The 26,450-nt window shown below is 36.9% G+C and overlaps 2 protein-coding genes across 6 annotated transcripts in view; one reads left to right on the forward strand and one right to left on the reverse strand.

The window, feature by feature from the left end:
- Positions 1-26,450, forward strand: part of Cbr4 (carbonyl reductase 4) — a 114,917-nt gene that overhangs the window by 37,569 nt on the left and 50,898 nt on the right. The window lies entirely within an intron of this gene.
- Palld (palladin, cytoskeletal associated protein) overlaps positions 22,506-26,450 on the reverse strand; it is a 368,121-nt gene continuing 364,176 nt past the window's right edge. For 4 of the 5 annotated variants that reach the window (XM_063234778.1, XM_013151678.2, XM_063234781.1 and 1 more), the window contains 2 exons: positions 25,819-25,952; positions 22,506-24,696 (listed from right to left, as the gene is read on the reverse strand). In XM_063234778.1, coding sequence (XP_063090848.1) covers positions 24,524-24,696; positions 25,819-25,952 — 307 coding nt within the window. In that variant the 3' untranslated portion in view covers positions 22,506-24,523. Of the gene's footprint in view, positions 24,697-25,619; positions 25,667-25,818; positions 25,953-26,450 lie in introns of all 5 variants that reach the window. The other variant, XM_063234779.1, reaches the window with a different exon arrangement.

Below are 26,450 nucleotides of genomic sequence, written 5' to 3' on the forward strand. Positions count from 1 at the left end.
CAAGACAGTGTAGTATTGGTGAAAAGATCAATATAAACCATTGGAATTTAGGTGGGAATCCATGCAAGCATGGCCAGTTGATTTTTTTTAAGCAAGGTCTCATTTTGTATTTAAGACTGGCTTTGAACTTACTCTGTAGCCCAGGCTGGCCTCCTCCTCCTGCCTCAACCTCCTGAGGACTGGGATTACAGGAATGTGCCACCACACCTAGCTTGTTCTACCATGCTCCCCTTTGATTTTTGACAGTGGCACCAAGGTAATTCAATGGAGAAAGAAAAGGCTTTGATCAAGTGAGTCTGAAACAGCAGGCTAACTATATGGGTAAAACAGATCTTAACCCCCTGCTTTATACTATGTCCAAGATCTAATTTGAAACAGATAAAATATATAAAAACTAAAAAAAAATTTTAAAAATTCTGGAAAATAATATAGGAAAACAAAACAAAACAAAAGCTTTTGAACATGGAATAGGCAAAATCCTTTAGATCAAAAAGCCTAAAATGGGGCTGGGGATTTAGCTCAGCAGCATAAGCTCCTGCCTTGCAAGTGTGCAGTTGTGAGTTTTGATCCCTGGTACCAAAAAGAAAAAAAAAAAAAAAAAAGCCTAAAACAAGCCGGTCGTGATAGTGCATGCCTATAATTCTAGCACCTGGGAAACAGGCAGGAGGATTGCCATGAATTTGAGGTCAGTCTGGGCCACATAGTTATTTCAAGGCCAGACTGAACTACAAAGTGAGACCCTGTCTCAAAAAAGCCAAGGAAACAAACAAAAAGCCCTAAAGCACATGGAAAAAAATCAGTAGAAATTGGGTTGTAACAAAATCAAGAAATTTTGTCTTTGGAAGATATCATTATGAAAATGAAAATGGCAAGGGGAGAACCATCAGTGTCTCCTGAGACCCGCGCCATGTTGGAACTTAGGACCCTGGGAAGCCAAGCAAGCACCTCCCCTCCCTGGTAAGCGGAGGCAGTGTGGCAGACTGCAGCCCTTCCAGGGGGAGAACCAGCAGTGTCTCCTGAGATCCACACCATGTTGGAGCTGAGGACGCTGTGAAAACAAATGACCATCCTGCCTCCCTGCTTAGCAACAGTGAACCTACTGCTACATAGCTTAGAGTCAGATATCCCACTTCCCCTATCTTCCTTCTCCCCCCCCCCCCCCGCCCATTAGCAAATGGGAACCAGAAATCTGAGCATCTCCTGGCAGGTTGACCATAGCAAATAAGGGGGATTTCCTTCTACCATTTCTTTGAAAGCAAATATTTTTATTACTGTTTTGCTCTTTTCTAATTAATGGTACTGCTCTATTCAATATTCTGTTTTGATAAGTTCTATAGTGTTCTATATTTCATCTCATTTGGATATACGTGACTGAAAGAACAACTGTTATAAAGACAACAAAATATATTGTTTTTTTTTTTAATTTAAGAGGAAAAAGAGAAAAACACAAAACAAACCAAAGCGGTGTAAGGGTACACGTAATACAGAACTACAAAACAAAACAAAACAAAACAAAACAAAACAAAACAAAACAAAACAAAAAAAAAACATAACAGTAAGAAATCACCTGTTAGTAGATTACATATTATCATCTTGAAAATAGTTGCTCAAATCACAGTATCAAAGAATACAAGGTGGACATTCAAACAGGGAGACTGCAAACAGCTGTGTTCAATGATCCAAAAACATTGATATAGTCAGCTATTTAACATCCCTAAACACACTTGCTGTTATATCCGTTAGAGCTCTTTTTCTTTTTTTTTTCCCTCTCTTTTTTACAACAAAATTTACACATTTTGGATTTTATTACTCCTTAGTGCTTATTACTTTTTTTGGGGGGGGGGAAGAATACAGTCAAATATGGCAAAACAAAGCTGTCAGTCAATACCAAGGATAGACATAGCATATGGTGTAGAACAGAGTACAAGTTTATCAACAATGGTTATCAACGTTGTCCCTTGTTTCCTTAAAAAGAATTGTCTATCTCATTAGATATTATAAAGTTGGACAAAACAGTAGAGAACAAGACCAATAAAACTTAGGCATTGTAAACATTACAGGACTTCCAAAGAAGACAATAGTCAAACCAGAATGGGTATCTTAGTGAATCTTATTGTCTTCAAAGTAGTGGCCTATGTCTTCAAACTTGATACTATCATATAGAATGGAACAGAGTCTAATCAGTCAAAACAAGATCGTGGGAGTACTACAGGACTTCAAAACAAGTTAATAGGAAATCAAAAAGAGTTACTATTTATATATCCTAATTTTTTGAATTTTTTCTTTAATTAAGACAAACATAAGAAATGACTAAATAATTTTTTTAAAACAATAAGGGGGAGATTGAGATAAAACAGGACATAACAATATAACAATAGAGGTCACAGCATGACTGTTTCAACAACCTAGTACTTCACCACCATATAACCTGACTTAATAGTAGTTACCATAGTGTCTTTTTCCTTGAAATATTTGGATAAAACTTCATATACTCTAGCTTCAAATATTTTCATATCAAGAAGCCCAGAATAAAGCCTTTCTAATTAATGAGTGAAAACTTTATAAGGCTTCAAGGCCACCTAATGGGGAATCATGATTACCACATATTTTTATATATTTGAATCATTACTTACATTAGGGAAACTATTCGGTATTCACACATGCGAGATTGATTTATTTCACTTATGAGTATGGTCTCAAGCTGCGCCCATTTATTGATAAATATCTCAATGTGATCCTTCTTTATAGCTGAATAATACTCCATTGTATAGAAATACCACAACTTTTTTATCCATTCCTCAGTTGATGGACACTTGGGTTGTTTCCAAGATCTGGCGATTACAAATTGTGCTGCTATAAACATAGGTGCACATATATCACTGTGGTATGATGCTTTCAGTTCTTCTGGGAATATGCCTAGAAGTGGAATAGCTGGAATAAATGGGATTTCCAGTCCCAACTTTTTGAGAAATCTCCAGACAGATCTCCACAAAGGCTGTACCAGTCTACACTCCCACCAGCAGTGCAGGAGAGTTCCTTTTTCCCCACAGCCTCTCCAGCATTTGTTGTCGGTTTTCTTGATCCTGGCCATTCTTTCAGGAGTGAGATGGTATCTCAGTGTGGTTTTAATTTGCATTTCTCTAATGACCAATGATGATGAGCATTTTTTCATGTATTTATTTGCCATTTGCATTTCTTCATCTGAGAATTGCGTATTCATCTCAGATGCCCATTTTTGGATTGGATCTTTGAATTTTGGAGGTCTGAGTTTCTTTAATTCTTTATATGTTTTAGACAAGAGGCCCTTGTCTGAGAGAGAGTTCACTAAAATCTTTTCCCAGTTTGTGGGTTTTCTTTTCACTATGCTGGAGATTTCTTTTGACATGCAGAAACTTTTTAATAAGAAGTGGTCCCAGTTATTGATTCTGGGAAGTATTTCCCGTGCGGTTTGAGTCCTGTTCATGAATTCTTTATCTACTCCTATGTCTCCAAGGTTTCTACCTAATTTGTCTTCCAATAGATTTAGTGTTTCTGTTTTAATATTCAGATCTTTGACCCATTTAGATTTTAATCTAGTACATGGTGATAGACATGGGTCTAGCTCTAGTTTTCGGCAAATGGAGAGCCAGTTTTTCCAGCACCATTTATTAAAGAGACTGTCGTTCTTCCAGTGAACCTGCTTGGCTCCTTTGTGTTCGTAGTTGTGGTTGTATCTTCTAATCTATTCCACTGATCTTCGGCTCTGTTTTGATTCCAATACCATGTTGATTTTACTACTGTTGCTTTGTAGTATAACTTCAAGTCAGGGATTGTGATGCCTCCTGCTTTGTCTTTGCTGCTTAGAATTGCCTTTGCGATTCTAGGTCTCTTCTGGTTCCAGATGAAATTTAGGAGTGATTTCTCTAGATCTATAAGGTATGTTGATGGTATTTCTATTGGGATTGCATTGAATCTGTATAACAGTTTTGGGAGAATGGCCATTTTCACAATGTTTGTTCTTCCTATCCATGAGCAAGGGATGTCTTTCCATTTTCTGAGATCATCTTCAATTTCCTTTTTCAGTGTATTATAGTTTTCACTGTATAAGTCTTTCACTTCTTTCGTAAGAGTAATTCCTAAATATTTCATTTTTTTGCTTGCTAATGTGAATAGTCCAGTTTCTCTTATTTCCCTCTCTGTGATTTTGTTGTTCGTGTATAGGAATGCTATTGATTTCTGAGTATTGATTTTGTATCCAGCCACATTACTGAATTTATTTATTGTATCTAAGAGTATTTCAATGGAGTTTAGGGGGTCTTCTATGTAGAGTATCATGTCATCTGCAAACAGTGATAATTTAACTTCTTCTTTTCCTATCTTTACCCCTTTTATTTCTCTTTCTTGCCTAATTGCTCTGGCTAGTACTTCCAGTACTATATTAAATAGGAGTGGTGATAAAGGACATCCTTGTCTTGTACCCGATTTTAAAGTAAAGGCTTTCAATTTTTGGCCATTTAGTATGATGCTGGCTGTTGGTTTGTCATAAATGGCCTTTATTATATTGAGGTAAAGACCATTTATTCCAATTTTCTGTAAAGTTCTTATCATGAATAAGTGTTGGACCTTATCGAAGGCTTTTTCTGCATCTATACAAATGATCATGTGATTCTTATTTTTGGCTTTATTGATATGGTGGATTACATTTATTGATTTGCGTATGTTGAACCATCCTTGCATTCCTGGGATGAATCCCACTTGGTCATGGTGTATAATCTTCTTGATGATTTGCTGGATCCTATTTGCCAATATTTTATTGAGGATTTTTGCATCTGTGTTCATTAGGGAGATTGGTCTATAGTCTTCTTTTTTAGTTAGGTCTTTCTCAGGTTTTGGTACTAGAGTAATATTTGCTTCCAGGAATGACTTAGGAAGGATTGCTTCCCTTTCAATTTCATTGAATAGTTTGAGGAGTGTTGGCATTAGGTCTTCTTTATATTTCTTGTAGAATTCTGCAGTGAATCCATCTGGGCCTGGGCTCTTCTTGGTGGGTAAGGACTTAATTACATTTTCAATTTCATTAGCAGAGATTGGGTTATTCAACAGTTTTATATCCTCTTGATCTAGCTTTGGTACTTCATATGCTTCTAAGAATCTGTCTATTTCTTCTGTGTTATCAAACTTTTGAGAGTAGAGGTTTTCGAAATAGGTGTTGATGATCCTCTGTATTTCTATTGGGTCTGTAGTGATTTCTCCTTTTTCATTTCTTATTGCATGAATTTGAGCTTTTTCTTCCCTTTTAAAAATAAGGTTGGCTAGGGGTTTATCGATTTTATTTATTCTTTCAAAGAACCAACTCTTTGATTCATTGATTCTTTGGATTGTTTTCTTAGTCTCTATTGCATTGATTTCTGCTCTGATTTTTATAATTTCCTCTCTTCTTTTGGCTTTGGGCTTGACTTGCTCTTCTTTTTCTAGCTGTTTGAGGTGTAGCATCAAGTTATTTATTTGTATTCGTTCTGTTTTCCTGATGTGGGAACTCAGTGCAATACATTTTCCTCTCAGAATGGCTTTCATTGCATCCCACAGATTCCGGTAAGTTGTATCTGCATTTTCATTTCCTTTTAGGTATTGTTTAATTTCTTCTTTAATTTCTTCTGTGACCCACTGATTACTCAAGAGTGTGTTATTTAGTTTCCATGTGTTTGCGGAATTTTTGCAGTATCTTTTGTCATTAATTTCTAATTTCAGAGCGCTATGATCCGATAATATGCAAGGGATGATTTCAACTCTTTTGCATTTGCTTAAATATGTTCTGTGAGCTAATATATGGTCTATTTTAGAAAATGATCCATGTACTGCTGAGAAGAATGTGTATTCTGATGTTGTTGGGTGGAACATTCTGTATATGTCTATCAAACCCATTTGTTCACAGGTGTGATTCAGTTCTGTTATTTCTTTGCTCATTTTCTGTCTGGTTGATCTGTCCCTTGGTGTGAGTGGTGTATTAAGGTCTCCTGTTACAATTGTGTTACTGATAATTTGAGTTTTCATTTCTGTTAATAATTGTTTTGTATAACTGGGTGCTCTGGAGTTTGGTGCGTATATATTTAAGATAGTTATCTCTTCCTCTTGGAGTTTTCCCCTTATGAGTATGTAGTTACCTTCTTTGTCCTTTATGGTCATTGTTGGTTTAAAGTTCACGTTGTCTGCAAACAGAATGGCTACTCCTGCCTTTTTTTGGATTCCTGCTGCATGAAGAATTGTTTTCCATCCTTTGACTTTCAGTCTGTGGGTATCCTTCTGGGTTAGATGGGTTTCCTGTAAACAGCATATGGTTGGATTTTGTTTCTTGATCCATTCTGCTAGTCTGTTTCTTTTGATTGGTGCATTGAGACCATTTACATTAATGGTTATTACTGTTAAATGCTGGTTAATTGTAGGAATGTTATCTCTCTGCTGTTGCATCTTTATCTTTCTGTTCTGTTTAATTATTTGCTTTGCTTAGTGGTTTTTTCCTTTGTGTATCTAAACTGTCTTTCAATATTTTTTGCAGGGTTGGTTTGGTGTTCATGAAGTTCTTCAGCTGTTCTTTGTCATGGAAGTATCGTATTGCACCATCTATGTTGAATGATAGTTTTGCAGGATATATCAGTCTTGGTTGGAAATCATTTTGCTTTAGGATCTGGAATACTTCACTCCATGCTCTTCTTGACTTTATCGTTTGTGCTGAGAAGTCTGCTGTGATTCTGATAGGTTTTCCTTTATAAGTGATCTGTCTTTTCTCTCTGACAGCTTTTAATAATCTATTCTTGTGTTGGATTTCTGGGATTGTGATTATTATATGTCTGGGTGTAGTTTTATTTTGGTTATAACTGTTTGGAGTTCTATATGCTTCACTGATCCTGATGTCAGTTTCTGATCTCATGCTTGGGAAATTTTCAGCCATTACTTCTCTAAATATCCTCCTGACATCCTTCATGTTGTCTCCCTCTCTTTCATTAATCCCTATCATTCTTATGTTATTCTTCTTTGCATCGTCTTGCAGTTGTTGAATTGTTGTTTCCTGATTCCTTGTTATTTTCAAAAGATCTTTCCTTTCCTGTTCACTAGCTGCAATCCTGTCTTCAAGGTCTGAAATTCTATCTTCACTTTCATTAAGGCGGTTTTTACAACTTTCAGTGGAGTTTTTTATTTCCTGTATATCTCTGTGCATCTGCATTATGTATTCTGTTTGTTTCTTATATTGCTCGTCTAGGGATTCTATCTTTTTGTTTAATTCCTCCAATTTTTTATCTGTGTTTTCTTTAGATATATTTAGAATCTCTTTCATTTCTTTTGTCATTTCTTCTTTTATCTGGGAGATTATTTCGAGTTTGAATTTCTTTAAAGCTTCCTGGAGTTGCTTGTCAATTTCAGTGGCTATTGTGTCCGATATATGAGGTGGATGGGATATATTTTCTTCTATATACATCGCTCCTAGGGTTTCTTGAGATGGGCTGGAGGTTTGAGGTTGTAATTTGGTCTTTCGTTTTGTCATTTTCCTATATTTCTGTGTTTCAAGTGTTATTTGAAAGCTTCCTCAGGATCTGTTGCAAATCCCCTTCTATGTTTGGAGCTACTGAGACTCTGGCACCGCGCTACCCCAAGCCATTGGGCCTACAGAACCAGTGGCCCTACTCTGCCTGCTCAGAACTCCGCAGTTCCAGACAAGCTGGGCCTCAGGGACACTGTGCACCCACCTGCCCCTTGGAAGCTCCACAGTTCTTCAATAGCAGCTGGGTTAGGGTACTCACCACAGGCCGCAGTGGTTCAGGAACCTGTGGACCCTCCCTGGTTGCAGAGATATCCACAGTCCTCCAGACACATGGAGAGGCCGATGCAGGCACCCCAAATCTGCCCAGCTCCTCCTCTGCAGACCAATGGCCAGGCGCGGCAGCTAAACAGGCTGGGCTAGGCTGATAGTGTGGGCCCGCCCACCCGTCGGTAGCTCAGCAATTCTCCAAGTGTAACCGGAATGGGGAGGCTGATGTGGAAGCCTCAAACCCACCTCTCCCCTTCACTGCACCTGGAAGCCTGGGGGAACTCCAGCAGTCTGGGCGGAGATATCCAGAGTCCTCCAGACACGCAGAGAGGCCGGTGAGGGCACCCCAGATCTGCCCAGCTCCTCCTCTGCCAACGAAATATATTGTGATACCTATTACTGTTACCCCAGTAACCTGCTGTTAAGTTCTGTACCCATCTCACTGTACAATCTTAGTTGGCTTTATTCTGACTTGTTCTGTTGTATACTTTCAAAATTAAAAAAAAAAAATGAAAATGGGCTGAGGTTGTATCTCAGTAGCAGAGTGTTTGACTAAAATATATGATGTGCTGGTTCAATTCCCATTATTTAAAAAAAAAACCAAGTCACATACTAGGTAAACCTGCTTGCATCACATATTTTTAAAAAATCCATAATATGTAATAATATCTTACATCTAAATAAAACAACCAAATGAATAATGCCAAAAGATTTGAATAGATACTTCACCAAAGATGATACGTTCCTGACTGTAAGCTTATGAGAAGGTGCTTAGTGGCATTAGTCACAAGAGAAATGCAAGTTAAACCCACAAAGAGATGCCAAAAGATACATTAGAATAACTGAATTGAAAAACATTTATATCTGTTGAAGATATGAAGCATCTAGTACTTTCCTGTGCTGCTGATAGAAATACACAGCATTATAAACTCTTGAAAAACTGGCAATTTAAAACACACATTTGCTTATAAAACTCAGCCATCCTCTTAGGTATTTCCCTAGTATAAATAGAAATGCATATCCATACAAAGATTTGTATTTTGTACATGGAAACTATGTTTATAACAGCCAAAATGTAAGCAGTGTGTACATTCATTAATAAGACAATGGATAAACTAAAAGCAGTATATTCACATAATGGAATACGAAAAACTAAAGTACTGACACACATAGATGAATTACAGAATAATTATGTTGAGTGAAAGCAGCCACATTAGAAAGAATACATACTGCATGATTCTAGTCATGTAAAGTTCTAGAAAGTGTAAACTAGTTTATAGTGGTGGAAAGCAGATCAGTAGTTGTCATGCATGGCCTGGAGTGAGGTGGAGTGAGGGAGAAACTATAAAAGGGTATGAGAATTCTTTTAGAGCTGATGGAAATACTTTGTGTCTTGGTTGTTGTAGCAGCTTTGTGGGTATGTATGTTCATCAGCTTATATGCTTTAGATGAATGAATTATGCTTCAATAAAACTGATAAAATGAGGACAAGAGCAATGCAGTTAGCTTTGTGAAACTTGGGTGAGAATTCAACATGAGGCAAGAGTTTGGAGAACAAAATCTCCCCCTACCTACATTAGGGGTCAAAATATCTATTTTCTGGTCTTGTAGTGATGCAGTGGCTAGCAGAAACAGCAAAACAAATATCCAGGAGGGATATTGCAGGGAGGTTTTTAAGGGATTACAAGCAAGAAATGAGTACTTGGCTGTCTTTGATTGCTGCTTACAATGTGCATCATAGTGACCAGCTATGCATCATTGTGATCAACCCTTTTTAGATGATCAGCCCTTTCTAGGAGACAGCAGTAACAGGAACTGTCACAGGAACTATTACCTGGGCAGCTGACAAACTGGCTGGGAGGCATTTTCTGCTGCATTTCCACCCCCTTCCTAGTTTTTGGGCAAATCTTTGCTAGGCATGTTACATGTGATCTTTTGAGACAAGACCCACTATAAGCAATAACACTAGGGCTGTTAGTGATCCTAGGATGGGTCCTAGCTAGGGGTCCCATGATTGGAAAATTTTCCCTTATTACAGGACTTTTTCCTGTTTTGTTTTTTTTTAAAGAAAGAGACATATTTCTTCTCTCTCAGTGGCTGTGATTTACTGTTACTCTGGAAAGATAGTGAGGGAGTTAATCTGATCTAGGAAAGTGTCCAATGTACCTTAGATGCTCATAATATGCATGTAAGTTATATGGATGTGCAAATGTGTCTACAGATATAGCTGGTCTTTTAGCTAAATTTTTATGGAGCTGGTTACAGGCTATTTCTGTGGGATTATGTCTACAAATGTAGGCCCATTATCACAGAAGGCCCCTATAAATTTCTGTTGTCTTTTCGATGCAGGTAGACCACATTATTTTGAATGCAGATTTGTCATCATTGGTTGCAGGTTTCCAAACAGCAACATTTTTTCAGTTTATTGTGCAGGTCATCTCTGCAGAAGAGCTTTGGCCAAAATAACTTTGTCCAAAGTAGTCCAACACATGTAGGTTGTTGGACTGTATTCCTAATTGAGCTACTTCCATCCATAAACAGGGTATACTCAGCACATGTCAGAGGGTTCATTTTTAAATACAGTCATCTTAAGAAAAGTTCATTAGTCTGTGCCAAGAAGTCATGGTCTGGTAGGTCCAGTATGGTGGGCAGGTACATGGTAGGATTGAGTGGTTAATCATCACATGCAGTTTTATTAACCAAAAGGACAGTAGCTACTAGGACACAGAGGCAAGTATTTGCAGAGGTGGGCCACTGGGCACTCCCAGGGGCTGACAGTGTGAGTAAGCATTTTGAAATCACATGTCATCATTTATCAACAAACAAGTTAAATTACGGTTACATCTGGAATTTGCAATGTTGGGGCTGTAAAGAGAGCCTTTTCCTAAGATGCCTTGTAGCCATTTTCTGCCAGATAGTGCAGCAAAAATTTTGTGTCTTTTCAGCAGGCAGCTTTGGTGTCATTAATTAGAAGTGCAGTGATATTTTGTGCTGGGACACTAGTGAGATCAGCTGTGAGGACTTCTCTAAAAGAGGATAAACAAGTTTTTGAACCTCTGAGAGGTTGAGTGCAGGTCAGTTAACCTTTGAATTCAGAACTGGGATCTTTCCTTTAAAGGCAAAGAGGATCTGATAGGAGCCAACTAAAGGCAGAATAAGGCATTCTTTAGGTCCGGGCAGGTATACCAGCAGGCTGTGAGTGATTACAGGATGGAGGGCAACTACAGCAGGGTTGTGAGTTCAGAGATCCTGAACTGACTTTACAGGCAGGAGAGGTGTATTTTTAACAGTTTGACAGTCTATAAACATTTTATGGTTCTAAAGCCTCTGGATATATAGTTAAATTCCTAGTTGAGCCTCTTATGGTGTAGGGTATTGGTTAATGCAGGTGGGGATTGCCCTGAAATGGTTTCCCAGTCAGCATTTTTTTCTCAGGGGATTGTGCCAGAAGTGGAAGGGACAGAGAAACAGGTTTTCTCGGATTGGCCAAATCTGTTGCTTAGAGTCTCCATAAAATAGTAGCAACTGAGTCCAAGTGAGCTGGCCCTTTTTGTCCTGTCTTAGGCTCTTCCCAGTCAAAGACATCTTCCCAGGTGGCATCTGGAGGTACAGCAATAGGAGTCAAGGAGAATGGTTAGTGGTTAGGCCCGAGGTGGTTCTTTGGCTTATACTCCTGGGAGGAAAGTTTCCTGAATTTCAGGATTGAGATTGTCTGTCTTAGGCCAACGCAGGGTTGACTGAGATGGAGGCTGACTCGCTCAGAGCCTTTAATTTGGAGAGGCAGTCTCCTCCTGAAGCTTTAGAGCATTCTGGTATATACAGGATTTCATGCCTGGTGTCTTCCAGTATGCAAGTGTATGCCAGGCAGAGAGGGCTAGAGGCAAGAGTCCCCAGTTACCCCAGTGATGGTAACCTTCTTCTGACAGAGGAGATTTGAAGGCAGAGAATTCTGTTCCTTTGTCTACCAGGAGGAAGGGAGCCCAGTATGGTCTGAGTCCATCAGACCAATGAAAAGATTATCATCTGATCCAGGTTGAAGCTTTTGAGAGTCCTTATCTTTTAATCTGAAGGACCATTTCTTTTTTTTTATGTCCAGATTCCTTATAGCTCACATATTGGTCTTTAGCCAGAGGAGATGGTTGTTTATCAGACTGGATTTTCTTATGGACATTGAGTGTACAATGAGGGCTAGTCAGGTTTCTAGGTAACAGTGATTGATGGGCTTTTTGTCTCCTCCTTTGATGTCTTTGAGGAACACTTGACTGGGTTGCTTTGCTTTGCTTCTAGGCAAGGCAACCTTTTGGGAAGTCTATGACAACTCATTAATCAGGCCTGACAGTCTAATTTTTCTTCAGTCCAATTGTGGCAGTGCTTCCGTGTTGAGCGGAGTCAGGAATTTCTGAGTCATCTCAGGTGAGCATTAGATGATGCCATCTGCCCAGGATGGGTGTATAAAGGTAGCTGTGAAGCAGAAGGTTTGGGGGAGGGCCTCTGTGGCCAAATGCAGGCAGTGGCTATCTGGAACTAGTTCAGTTGGCTGGAAGTAAACAAGTTGGGAGTAAGGAGTGAAGCTATATGAATTGGAAGCAACTGTGGTGGCAGAAGAGGGTGCTAAGGTGGAATTCTCAGGAAGACTAGATCTCTTTTTTTCTTCAGATGCAGAAAACAGCTGTTTGATTTCATTTTATAATTTCATACTAATTAATTCCCATTTCTGGCTCCCTATGTGTGTGTTGTGTATCCTTGAATGATGATACAACAAACAAAGGTTGGGTGCTCCTCAGAGAGAGAGAGAGAGAGAGAGAGAGAGAGAGAGAGAGAGAGAGAACGCATTGAAATGCCCACTGACTTAAGTCACACATAAGTGTGACTTAGTTAAGGAGGGTGCAAGGACCCCTTTATGCCATGTTTCAATTGCCATGGAACCATAGGTGAGGTCCCAATTAACCACTGCAACCAGTGCTTCCCAGTCTTGGTGCATACACTGAGCAGCCTGTTGCTGACTCTGTCTATTCCACTCACACATTCATTCAACATTCACTCAGAGATTAAACATCCAGACTCCTTCCCTCAAGGTTAAACATCCAAACAAGAGATCATCAAGCAGTCCATCTGCTCAAGTTGAGCAGGACCGACAGACTAATTGGGGTACTCCTGGGATTTTACTTCATTCAATGACTGAACCAGACTTTGTCTTCCTCCCTTTTGGGTTTGATATGAGCTACTCAGTGGGGAGCTAAGAATTCTCCTCCAGACCTCTGAGGGCACTCAAGAAATCTCAAGGGCACGTCTTCCCACCAGAACCTGGAGAGGTCCTTGCTCTGTCCATGAGGGTCACAACTGGTTTCCAAAGAGATTAGCATGATTGGTCTTCCTGGCTGATGCACCAGATGCAACATCAAGCAGAAACACCAAAATGACACCCAGGATTTGGAGATAGATTCATTTTACATTGATGGGCAATGACAGGGAATCAATTGTACCTCAAAACATCAGGCCCTGAAGGCTCAAGGAGGGAGGTCTTTATAAGGTTGCAAGCAAGAAGCAGAATACTTGACTGTCTATGATTGCTTTTTACAACATGCATCATAGTGACCAGCCATTTCTAGGAGACAGTAGTGACAGGAACTATGACCTAGGCAACCAGCAAAAGGCTGGAAGACATTGTCTGCTACAGTGACATTTTATGTATATCACCTAATGTAACACTGACAAAGTGATTTTTTGGTCTTTTTATTTAGAAGAGTCTTAAGTTGTCATCAGTGGTAAATAAAAATGATTTTTCATTTCACGTAAATAGGAACATTTGTATTTGTTTCTTTCTCTAAAAACTTTTGGGTGATGAGGCTTCAAGTGAATAGTATAATTAGTATCCAGAATCTTTTTGTTCTTCTTTCTTTTCTCTCTCTCTCTCTCTCTTTTTCTTGTGCTGGGGATCAAACTCAGAACCTTGCACATACTAGGCAAACACAATACCACAGAGCTACAACCCTAGCCCTTTTTAAACACTATTTCTTATTTTGAGATAGGGGCTTGCTACACAAGCTGACCTTGAACTTGCAATCATCCTGCCTCAGCCGTAAGTATCTGGGATTACAGATGTGAGCCAGGGCACCCAGGTCAGAATACAGTCTATCTTGAAGGGAACAACTTCTCCTTAAGAAATCTGTGCCTAGTCTTTAAATCACTTTAGTTGATTAACATATCTAAGTATCTGTAAGTATTTTTGAAATGAATACTTGCTATATTTGCTGAGTTTGACAGGAATTTTGTATATGTATACATTATCTTTACTGGACTTTTGAGTGACATTTTATACAGCTCATCCACTAAATGATGGTTATGTCACTATTTTTTATTGTCCTTTGGAACATAATGTGAAACATCTTCATAGAAGGCTTGCTATCTTTTGCTGTAAGCTAGTGGGATGATAAAGTCTTAAGTTAGTGGCAACATAAGCCTTTGCAGCCAGAAACTCCTGCTTTCAAATTTTAACTCTGTAATTGGTTATAAATTTTGCAAATTGTGTTCTTCTTCTAAGCCCATATTCTCACCTGGAAAAAAGAGAATAACACTTCCTAGAGTTGTTGTAAGGATTAAATAAAATAGCATTAAGATACTAGGATAAGCCTGTATGTAGTAGGTGTTTAGTAGCTGGTGGATAGAATCTGGAGTTCTTTTAGTGCTGGAAATATTAGGTTTTGTATTTCCATCCTTTTCACATTTGCAGATTTACTTTCTGGCTCTATATTTTCAAGTGTATTCATCTTGACCTGAAATATGACTTCTAAGCAATATCTTTTCCTGCTTGTTCACAAAATGTAAACTATTGGTGATTCTGGCATCTCTCAGAAAGCAATGTCCTTGTGTAGATTATGTTATTTATATCACACACTTTAATCTCTTTAGTAAAAGGATCCATTACAAATAAATATTTGTGCCCCTTAGGTTATTAGAGAGCTGCCTAGCAACCATTTAGCTTTCTCACAGTTTCCCAGAGTCTGACTCATTTTAATCAGACCTTTCCCTGTGGCTATGTTGTACTGAGCTCAGATGATTCCCCTGTGGTTTTTGCTGCTCTACAGCTGGAAGCTTCTCTGCTCTAGGCCTGGACCCCATGGTCTGCTTGTCTAGTCTCTTGACTGTGCAGGAGATGTCAGTTCTAAGGCCAGTCCCTCAGCTTTTGATCCTTAGTTGGCATGAGCTGGAGCTAGGGCTGGAATATGTTCCTAATGTCTTTCAGTCCAAGAATCTTGCATGTCTCCTGCATAAGACGTAAGAGAGGATCAGAGCCTAATTGCTGTTTTAAGTTCTGCTTCCACTTTAACTTGCAGAAAGTCCTAATGCTCCCTCTGCAGTCTTAGGAGCTCCATTAGGGAAGCTGGGTTGTTTTTCATCTTTCTCCATGATTGGCCAAAATTCAGCTTGCTTGCCTCTGCTGTAAGCTAATACCTAACTTCCATCTGCTTTCCAGCATTTATCTTACTCTCATCTTTTTGTTGTTTGGGGACATATAAAAGCTTGATGTGTGTGTTCAAGACACTGTCCTTAATTAGAAATTCAGACAACAGTGCCACTTGTTTACATTTTTTAATAGTACACTATTTTCATGGGATAAATGCATGTCCTTAGAGATATCGGATAATCTTTCTCACACTGGGAAAGATTTTGCTGATGTTATCTAGCATACTTGAGAGCCTGCTGAAGCAGTAACCATTAATTTAGCAAATCAAGAAAAAGAAAGTTCCTGAAGCCTCTTAAAGATAGTCTCACTGGCAGAGAACCATTTACAAATACTACTGTCTCTTCTGAAAGATTATTAGTAACTATAGATATTCATTGGGGTTGGGAGTACAGCAGTGACAGCTGTATCTATATCCTGTATTATCAGCTTACTAGGGGGAGACTTAGAGTACCTGACCCTCCTGTGGCCAGTGGTTTTTAAACTTCACTGTATATCAGAGACATCTGGAGGAGATGTTAAAGTTCAGTTTCTGGACTCTACTTAGAATTTCTGGTTCAGAAGATTGGGTTAGGGCCCAAAAATTTGCATTTCTAGTGAGTTCCTGATAGTCTAGGGATCATAAGTGAAGAACTGTGCTAAGAGCTAATACTGAAACTTCCCAAAGAAGGAATTAAGGGTTAGTTATTTTTAGTACAATAGGCTGACTCTTCAGTCAAGTAAAAATTTAACATAAAGAACAGGTCAGAATATATGAATAAAACAAACTTGTGCATTGTAGTAAATCCTGAAGTGCTGTAAGCTTTAAACAGCACAGATTTATAATGGGTATTTCTGGTTTTATTTGTTGATAGTCTTTGTTTATGAGAATAGCAAAAGTGAGGACCAGACTACATAGGAATGTCATCAGTGACTACATATAAATTCCATTGCACTTTAAAGGCACGATGGCATTAAACATCATCTTGTCCAGTTCTTTATTTTATAAACACAGAATTATCTCTTGACTCATTTTTCCTTATGTAATTCTTAAATGCCCTCTTGTTTTGAAGAATTACAATTTATAAAAATATGCATATGGTCCAGATTCATTACTGAACTTTCTCTTGTACATGAGTAATTTGTGATCTTACTGGAAAAACAAGATTGGATATTAAGATTGAGCATGAACTCATGAAAAGCCTATAAATACTATTTATTACCAAATTCATTTTTTAAAATGTATGAGTAGTGTTTATTGGCTTCTGATTACTTAAAATTTTTTATTTTAAGTAAACTGTGCTCAGCACAGTTATCAGTCAGTATCTATGGGGAATTAGTTCCAGGGCCCCTGTGGGTACCAAAATCTGTGGATGCTCACATTCTTCATATAACCTGGCATAGTATTTGCATATTACCAACACACATCCACTTATATAATTTAATGATTTCTAGATTAGTTACGATACCTAACACAATGTAAAAGCTATATTAACAGTTGTCATACTGTCTCATTTAAAGAATAAGAAAATAAATCTGTTAAATCTGAATACTATGAAAATTAACAGTTTGTGTGGTCATTGTTTGATTGATTGTATCTTGTGCCTAGATCTTGTAACCTGAACAACTTACAATAACAATATGAAATATATTAACCAGTGTTAATTTCCTACTTTTTTGAAATTCTGTATCATTTCTATCCTTTTTTCTGTTTTGTTTTTTAAAATAAAAAAAGAAAAGGAAAGGAAAAGAAAATAAATCTGTAAAGTTGTTAAATACGAGAAATGTTAAAAAATAACGTCACATAACAGAAACTTACAAGTGGGAGATTTTATGTTTAGTACGTGTTTAGTACAGTTTTTCCCTGAAGTGTTTCCAGTTGATGGTTGTTTGAATCTACTGATACAGAATCTAAGAATAAAGAGGGCAAACTACTTTTGGTGTGATTTTTGTAAAATGATGTTGCATTTTTAGAGACTTCTAGTGATATTTGTTTAGTCCCTCATTCACATGGCCAGCTTTTCTCTGATGTCATGACTTTCAGTTGTTGACTTTAAGCATACTTTGATACTTGTGATAGAAAATGTTATGGGTAGCCTTTTAAAACTGCTCAGTGACTGCAACATACGTTCTGAAGTCCCCTTCTACTGTACAGGGTTATAGTTAGCCATAGTTCTAGCAAAGATAACTGCAGCAAGAGAAACACAGTCCTGACTCCTGGCTGCCAACCACTTTCCAAGTTCTTTGAAATCTTGTGATACTAAAGTTTAATTCTTTTCTCAAGTTTCCTTATGTTTCACAAGGCTGCATTGCTAAAATCTTTATTTCTACTCAGGCTTTCATTCCACCCTTCTTTTTCAAATTACCTTCATAAGAGTGATTTAATAGCTTACATGCTAGAACTGAAATTCTCATAGTTTAGGAAAGGATAAATGAGTATAAGAATTTCATGTAAGCATTATCTGAGTATAAGAATTTCATGTAACGTACTCTTTGGCTCAAGATGGGATGACATCCCAACAAATCTGAGTCATATATTGTTTTGAGATACATGTATAAAAATGCATGGGAATTAAACATACTTTATAGAGGAGACAGTTGCCTCTATAAGAAGAAGAGGGAAATAAAATAAGGCTTGGCTTTGCAAGAAACTTCAGCTGTATTCAGAATGCTTTATTTCTTGAGTTTGGAAATGATAATTGATTGTGCTTCCTATTAGGCTTTATATCTTTTTGTATTTGTTAAATATGATAACTGTTAAAATGTTAAAATAAAGCAATGTCATGTAACAGAAACTTACAGGTGGGAAATTTATTATGTATACAGAATATTTTCCTCCTTGCCCGTTTTTTTCCTCCTTGACAAACAGAAGGCAAAAACTTACAGTACTGTATTAGCTATATTATAGTCAACAACTATATCCATTTCAGACAAAGGGGGTTTATTCTGAATTACACTGTAGTTAATTTATGTGTGATTCCTTTCCTTCCTACATATAATCTGCATAAAACTATGGCTTCATAATTTTTCTTATATTTCCACATTCATGAACCATTTCACCATATTCAGTAATTGAACCATTATCTGAGTATCTCAAAAGCTAGCCGTAAGTATACCTACTTGTAAAAACAATTGTTATTTTGCTTTTGGCTGAGGTAAGGAGGTCCAGAGATTATCTAGAGGACTTTCAACTGGCTTGAAGATCAATCAGAGCTGTACACTGGCATAGTTGTGTAATGAGAAAAGATTGTTTAGTCTTTAAACCCTGGGTTTCTAAGTAGTTTCACTCCTAAAGAACTTTAAATTTTGTCACCTGTAGCATATGAACCCCAATAATCACAGCATTAACACCTTTGAAAGGACTATTCAAAAGATACCTGGAAGATTTGTGATGTGTTGTGTTTTGCAAGTTGAGTTACTAAATCCTAGTAATAGTGGTTTAGCAACCCATCTGGGCACCTGTTTTACTCTACACGTGCCATGTACATAGTGACTTTCCTGAACTCATAGTGAAAGAAACAGTAGAAGTCATGCATTGGTATTTATGATAACAAAGAGATGTGAGAGTTATGGTTAGCCTGAGGATGAGCAATTTTGTAGAGAAAATTATTCTATATGACAACAATTCTTCAAGTTTGTTGTCTAGGACATTGTTGGTTTTAAATGGAGACAGAATACAAAAGGCTTTCATGAGATGCTCCTTTGAAATCTTACCCTTTGGCCAGTAAATTTGAAACAGGCTTGATTAAACAATGTATTGCAAGACATAATACTGTTTGGTGTATTGATGTGTATGTTTAATTTCTAAGAGAAGATATATAGTATGTGGTCGCAGACCTTTTCCCATGGGGCTTCCGTCATAGGAGCCAATATTCCTAGAACATACTTCAGGAAATATTGTTGTAATAGAATTTATAAATTTGCATATTTGAGATGGTGCCTCCTCTTGACTTTGCTAGTCTAGACCCATCATCCTGCTCACTGAGGCTTGAACCCTGGTGTATTTTAACTTTATTTCTTCTCTTACCCTCTGTGAACAGATATTGCCAGCTCCTTAGCCTTGTCCTTGTGCACGTTCTTCCTGCATACTGTTTTCTGTTTTCCTCTTTTCAGAATCCCTTTCTGGCCTTGAATGATTGCAGTTGTTCTCGTTCATCTCTTCATTCTCCTCTCCTCTCATCTCCCCTATCACAGGCCTGTCAGAATGATCTCTGTACGCTTTTCTATATCAAGCAACTATGCAAGAACTTTCAGTAGCTTTTTTTTTTCTTCTTTTGGGTACTGAGAATTGAACTCAGAACCTTGTGCTTGACAGGCAGGCGCTGTGCTATATCACTGGCCCAGCAGCTTTTTATTGCCTATGACAAAGCACAAACTTCTCAGCCTGCCTATGTGGGACTCTAACCCAATTCTTGAAAAAATGGTAAACCTATAACCTGAACTCCAGCCTCATAACAAACTTGTGTGTATATGGTACAGTTGTATCTATGTGTACATTGGATTGCAGATCTCTAGACCTTTTTTGTCTTCCTTTACTGAAACTCTGTATCCAATGAACATTTACCCTTCCTCCAGCTCCTGACAACCATGATTCTACTTTTAAGAGTTTGACTATTTTAGATACCTTACCTAAATGGAATCATCTAGAATTAGCCTTTCTGTGAGTGACTTATTTCATCATTTTTAAGTGACTTGCATTTTCTTCCTAGCATAAACCTCCAGTTAATCATATATATGGTCCCTTGGTTCACAAATGCTTTTCTTTATAAACAGTTTGGATCACAAACAGAAGTGCTTGACAAAATTTTGTTTTGTTTGCAAACTGCATTAGATGATGAACATTTCAGCTATCTTTCCCACCAAACACATACATAGCCATGTTTTCCCAAATCATGGAACAAATTAAATTCATGAATCAGTTTTTTTAAATAAAAAAACCTCATGAAATATTTCAAATATGGAGAAAATACATTGAATAATTATACTTATCTACATCTTTAGATGTTAACATTTTCCATATTTCATATAAATCCTTTTAAAAAATAGAAAAATTATAGACTTATTTTTCTTTTCATGGCACTGAGGTGCTAGAGATTGCACCTTGCATATGATAGGCAAGTGCTCTACCATTATGCACCCAGCTTACATTATTGACTTTTCTGAAGATCCTTTTATTCCTCATCCCTTCCAGAGAAATCACCTTCTGAAATTGATATGACTTTCATGTGTTTTTAAAATATACATAAGTAGTTTACATAAATAAACCCATGCTATACATATTCTTTTGTAACTTTCATCATCAAATAGTTTATATTTATCAATATTCACAGATGTAAATAGTTCTTTATTTCTGAATAGTAATGCACTGTATGAATAAATCATAACATTTCTTTCTCTACCAATGAGCAATTAATATTTTCCTTACAGAATGCTGGATTGAATATCTTTGCCATTATCCTTTCTACATATTTGAATTTCTCTGGGCATGGTTCTTAATATTTCATATCATATACTCTTTTGAGACTCTTTGGACCATATGGAGGTCTCAAAATATTTATAAACACATACGTAGGAAACAATTTATCTTAAAATACTTATCAAGTATTTTAAAAAGCCAGATAAAATGATACATGCTTCCAAATCACATCTATTGGTAATTTTACCAATTAATTTGAAGTAGTGCAGAATATAAATGGTATTTCAAGATATCTGGAATATTTATGATTTCAATTGGGACAGCTGAAGGTACTTCTATATTGTTATGTTTTGTTGCTTCATAAAAGAGGAACATTCTAAATTTCACTTAGAGGTGATTTTGTTTCCATCTAGGTTCACAAATTTTACCGTTCATCCAGTTTTACTGGTTGTGTACATTTTATAGCTGAATAATTTTACCCAACTATTTTAGTCTTCAAATTGTATTAAAATAATATACTGATATTTATTGTGTATGTTCCAGGTAGCATGTTAAATTCTGCATACATTGTTACCTCCTGTAATCTTCACAGCAATCTCAAGAAAGAGGTATTAATTTTATTTCCATTTTACAAATAAGAAAACAGCATAGGGAGGTGAAGTAACTTATTTGTTGATCACATAGGTCCACATGATCAGGAGCTAAGGTTGAAATCCTAGTTGTACAACTCCAAGACCCAGTTCTTCATTACCATGTACAGAATTCGTATTTCCATAATTTAAAAGAATCAAACTTTTCATTATATTAGTGTCTAGCATTTGAGTACGTGAAAGTGACTCGTATTTTACTTATGGCCATATAAAGGAAAATCAAGGGTAAGTTTAGCATTAAATTTATAATGAATCTTGTAAACTTCATAGCAAAGAAGTCATAGGTTTTGGAGATAGTGTAAAATATACAATTCTGGTCTAATTCAAATTTATCTTCATTTATCAAATAGCTTATGTAAAAGATGAAATGTTTTCATTTTATGGAGGCTGTGTATTATGTAAGTTACCAGCTTTTTTCCTTAGCAGAAAAGCCTAGTGCTAAATCTGCTGTTTCTCTGTTGTAATTAGCTAGACACTATGTGGGTATAGAGCAGAATTCCTTGTTCTGTTAACGCTGTTATCATTTTCATTATTTCTCATTTTAAATTTGTATCTTCCTGCTATATTTTATGTACCCTTGTAAGCTGTGGCATTGGTAAATACATGTATTTACATATTTATATAGAATAAACTGATGTGGTAGGTAAAATTCTAAGATGGCACTCAATACCCCATACCGATACTGAACACCCTTTCTTAGTTAACTAATCGAGTATGACTCTAGGTGATACTTTGTAGGCATGTTGCAGATATAAATAAGGCCCCAAATTAGGTGATTTTAGGAAAGGGAGATAATCCAAGTGTGCTTGATTAATCAGGTATGTATTTAAAAGGAACTTAGCCTTTGACAAAAGAGAAAGTGAGAGTGGAGAGTCTCATTTCTGGCTTTGAAGATGGAGCATGCTCCATGGCAAGGAATATAAATGATTTGTAAGAACTGAGAGCACTAAATGAGACCACTGTCCTCTAGCTGTAGGGAGCTAAGTTGTGTTACAACCACTTGAGCTTGGAGGGGAATCTTGAGCTCGGAACAGAAATGCAGCTCAGCTGACAATGCTTTTAGCCTTGCTGTAAATAGAGAACCTGACCATGTCATGCCTGAACTTTTGACTCAGAACTATAAAAGCAATAGCTGAAGCCTCTAAGTTTTTGCTAATTTATTGTATCAGTAATAGAAACTAAAACAACTTAATATTTTGCTTCACAAAATTACAAGCATTATTTGTTAAATATTTATTGATGTTAAATTCACATTACACCAGCACGACAATCCAAAGTAGCATGATAGTACTTTTTTTTTTATAAATACAACATAAAAGGTGGCAAAATAATGCTAGTTAATCCCCAACCCAGAAAATTAGCAAAAAAAAAAAAAAAAAGTCACATTCAAAAAAGTTTGGCAAGTTAGCTATGACATAAACCATTAGTTCTACACTATAGGTAGGTCCATGAGACTCTGTATGTTATCTTAAACTCCACATTAGCAATGCATGTAAGTGTGGTCAAAGAAACTTGTACCACACTCATAGAGTATCTGCCACCCGTGCTCATTAATCATTTAAAAAATCATTAATCATTTGGTTGGTTGGTGTTCTTACAAAGACATAGAAAGCTGTACATGTGAAGCAGTAATATGAAATAATATGGGGTGGTATACAGATATAAAATTATTTTAAAAATACTATGTATGAATTGAGTAACTGACCTAAGAAAGTTCAACACTTTTATTATAAATAATGAAAGATATATGTGTTTCGCACAAGGGATACAGTGTTTTCTTTTCTTAGCAAAGTACCATTAAAGCCTCATGTTTTCTACTATTAGTCCAAATTATTTTTTCTCACTGAAAAATTTCATTGGTTCCGACTTAAAACCATCAAGTCTGGTCAGAGTCATTTCATTCTAGCTGATGCAGAATCATATGCATTCAAAAAGTGGTCTCTGAAGCGATGCCCTAAAAACTACTCAGAACCTAGCACCTTCTTAAGATGATGTTTCATGGCAGCAGGGAAGTGAACTATTTTCCATTGTCTATATCTTTGTGCCAGTGGAAAAGATACAGTATAGCACAGACCTGTTTTTGTCTCTCTTTTAAGTCTCCATTTCTCTCACGTAGACTAGTCCTACAGGCAGTTTTCATTTATGCCACTCTTGCAGTCTCAATCCATTTTCAACTTGCTCTACACATCTAAAGTCTTCAGATATCACACAAGCTCCAGATACACTGAGATCCCCATAGCACATGTGCTCCACACTTCCAGCTGACCCTAGATTTCTTGACTTTTAAATGGCAGTGGTTTTTTCCCCCAATCTACATTTTAAAATTAATTTTCAAGAAAACCAAAGAAAAACCTGGCCTTTGCCACCCTTCCTCCCCATTCTACTTTTATCTAAGTGAACAGAGTGTAGCTGTGCTGAAAGAGGTTTCCTTCATTCTCTTCCCTACTCATTCCAAACCTGTTTCCTCCAAATACTGTACACCCTGCTCATCCATCTGGATGGTTTGGATAGCTTTTGTGGAATGGACTGTAATATATTTCTGCTTTACTCAGAAAACTTTATATTATTTATATTTAAATTAGCCTTTTAATATGGTTTGTAAATAAGCTTCCTACCAAGGTAGCATGAAAAGAAAATACTACACAAAAGAAGAAAAAAAGGTTAAGAACTAAGATACTAGAAAAATTGATATTATAAGATTTAGGGCAAGTAGTTCCTTCCCTATGATTTCATATAAGACAATTTGCAAAGACAAGGCATTTACTTGGATTTCTTTGTCATTTTCTTTTCCTTTTTCATCCTTAAATATTGCACTTGATTCACTTGAGCGTCTGAATACACTGCACTTTAGAATCCTTGTAGTATCATGTTGAACATTTCACACTGTTGTGCTATGTAGCACCTATAGCTTGTGTTTAAAGGCACTTGTAGATAATGTAAATTGTTACTACTGATTTTCTTTAACATTTTGGCATTTCAGGCCACTTTTATCACAGCAATTCCTAAAGTTTTAAATTGGACAATAAATGTAAATTTTGTGTGCAATGTGTACATTTCTATAAGCATCACCTACTTAAACTCTAAGTTTGGTATAACAAGTAAGAAAAATATTATTTTGGTGTTTTTTATTTCTTGTAAGTCAAAGTATATTTCTGCCTTTTACATAATGTGACAGAGAAACTTGTTGGTCAAGGCAATGGCTGTTTCGGTATTTCAGCTTTAACAAGAACACTGGATTACAAGTCCTCGCTTTCTACCAAGCCTGCATTCAGTGTCAGGTGAGATGGGTTGGCTTCAGGTTGGAACGCTGCTTTGATGTCTAGTCCTTGGTCTGAAAGTGCTGCATAGCGACTAGCTGAGGGCCGCACTTTCTTTGGCTTGGTGGTCTGTGGCTGCTGGTGCCACTGGGCTACAAAGGAAAGAGAGTAAGTTAGAATTTTAACAAACATACACTTGGAAATCTCTAGATGCTTTAAATAAACAGAACTTTGGATAGATACCAGGTACATATTTTTTGTGAAGGGAGAGATAGAAAATACAGGGATCCTTTTGCACTTGACTCATGTTACAGATACACTGTCTCCACAGGGTGGTGGGACTGTCAAGAGTGGGGTAATAAAGACCAAGTGTAGTTCATCTTTATTTTCAAGCAATACAGCAGCAGTGAGAATTTTCTGAAATAGTTGATAAGCTTCTGAATTCTCTCTCCTCCTCCTTCTCTTTTAAAAACAGTTTTTTTCTTCAATAATTACAGTAGCTAGGAATCCTAATTGGATGTTTTAGCATTAATAAATTGAAAAGAATTGGGCATTAGGGGGGCTTGAGGCCACTCACTCACTGAAGAACCTCTCAAAGATATCTTTTCTTCAAGAGAGGTAAAATGTGAAATCTGTTCTTAATCATTTTGTAATAGGTTTTCCTATGTCAATGTATCACATAATACTACTTTACTAGATTAGAAATTCAGTAGGAACATTTAAAAAGTAGGATGAAGGTACAAAAATATACATACACAAACACAAATCTATGGCAGAAATGCTTAAGATATATTAATGAGAAAAGCACTAGGTAAGCCACAAAGGTACACACTCCAATATCAATAGTACACACATTCAAAGTGCATTAGGACACTGTGACAGGATCATCACAGAGTAAGACATGTTAAGACACTCATTTGCAGAACACAGTGATATGAAAATGTGAAAAACATTTATGCCTTTGTCTACTGTTAACTCCCAAGGATGCTTAGATGAGGAAGCCACAACTGACTAGCCAGTGTAAGAGAAATCAACATGCATATCTTGCTAATAATTCAGAATTCCTGAATGATACTTGGGTATTTGTTTTCCTGGTGGAGTTTCACTATTAATGTCGAGAAACTACAAATAGAAAGAGAAAGAGAACATGAGTTTTTGGTAAACAAAATGCTATTGTTGTTTGTAAGATTATCTAAGAGTAATGTGATTTGCTGTCCAGATGATTGATTTTTCTTTTATAAATCAGCGAGTAAATGTGACGAGGTTGCACTCACTGTAAACATCCAGCCTGGCAGTGCAGGACACAATCCCTGCTTCGTTCTTGGCTGACACAGTGTACCACCCGGCGTCTTCCTTTGTAGCTCCTTGAATAAGCAGGCAGATGTAGCCGTGGTTATCTTGGTGCATGCTGGAGAAAAGGATAAAGTCATTAGGGCTCTAAATTTTTAAAAAGTGGCTTTGGACATGAAGCATCATTTTTAATTAGGTCATTAGAAACAGAATTGTGCAAATGGCAGATAATAGGGTCATACTTATTCTGGAGAGGATGCTAGCTCCATTAAAGTTAATGGGAGAGAAGAGGAGACCGCAAGGGGCTGAATAAATCTGTGCTCTTAATTTCTAGTTGACTTGCCTTTACAAAAAATCACTGAATAGTCCATTACCACTGAGGCAAATGGGTTCATCTTTTCTTTTTGATATGAACATTTAAAAATCACTGCTAGGTTAAGTCAGGATCTGCTTCATTACATACCACTGTAGCTTCTTTCTAAACTCTTTTGGGTCAAGAGTAATTTTTGTCTTTGAAATCCTCAGTAGTCTGGCTTTTATACACACTGACTTATATGCTGTATAAAATGTATCTTTTTTACATATCATTTGGGTGACATCAAGTCATTATGTAATC

The sequence above is a fragment of the Cavia porcellus genome, unplaced genomic scaffold, assembly GCF_034190915.1.
Source record: "Cavia porcellus strain 051 isolate PalLab524CR breed Dunkin Hartley unplaced genomic scaffold, mCavPor4.1 scaffold_24, whole genome shotgun sequence".
Taxonomy (NCBI): domain Eukaryota; kingdom Metazoa; phylum Chordata; class Mammalia; order Rodentia; family Caviidae; genus Cavia; species Cavia porcellus.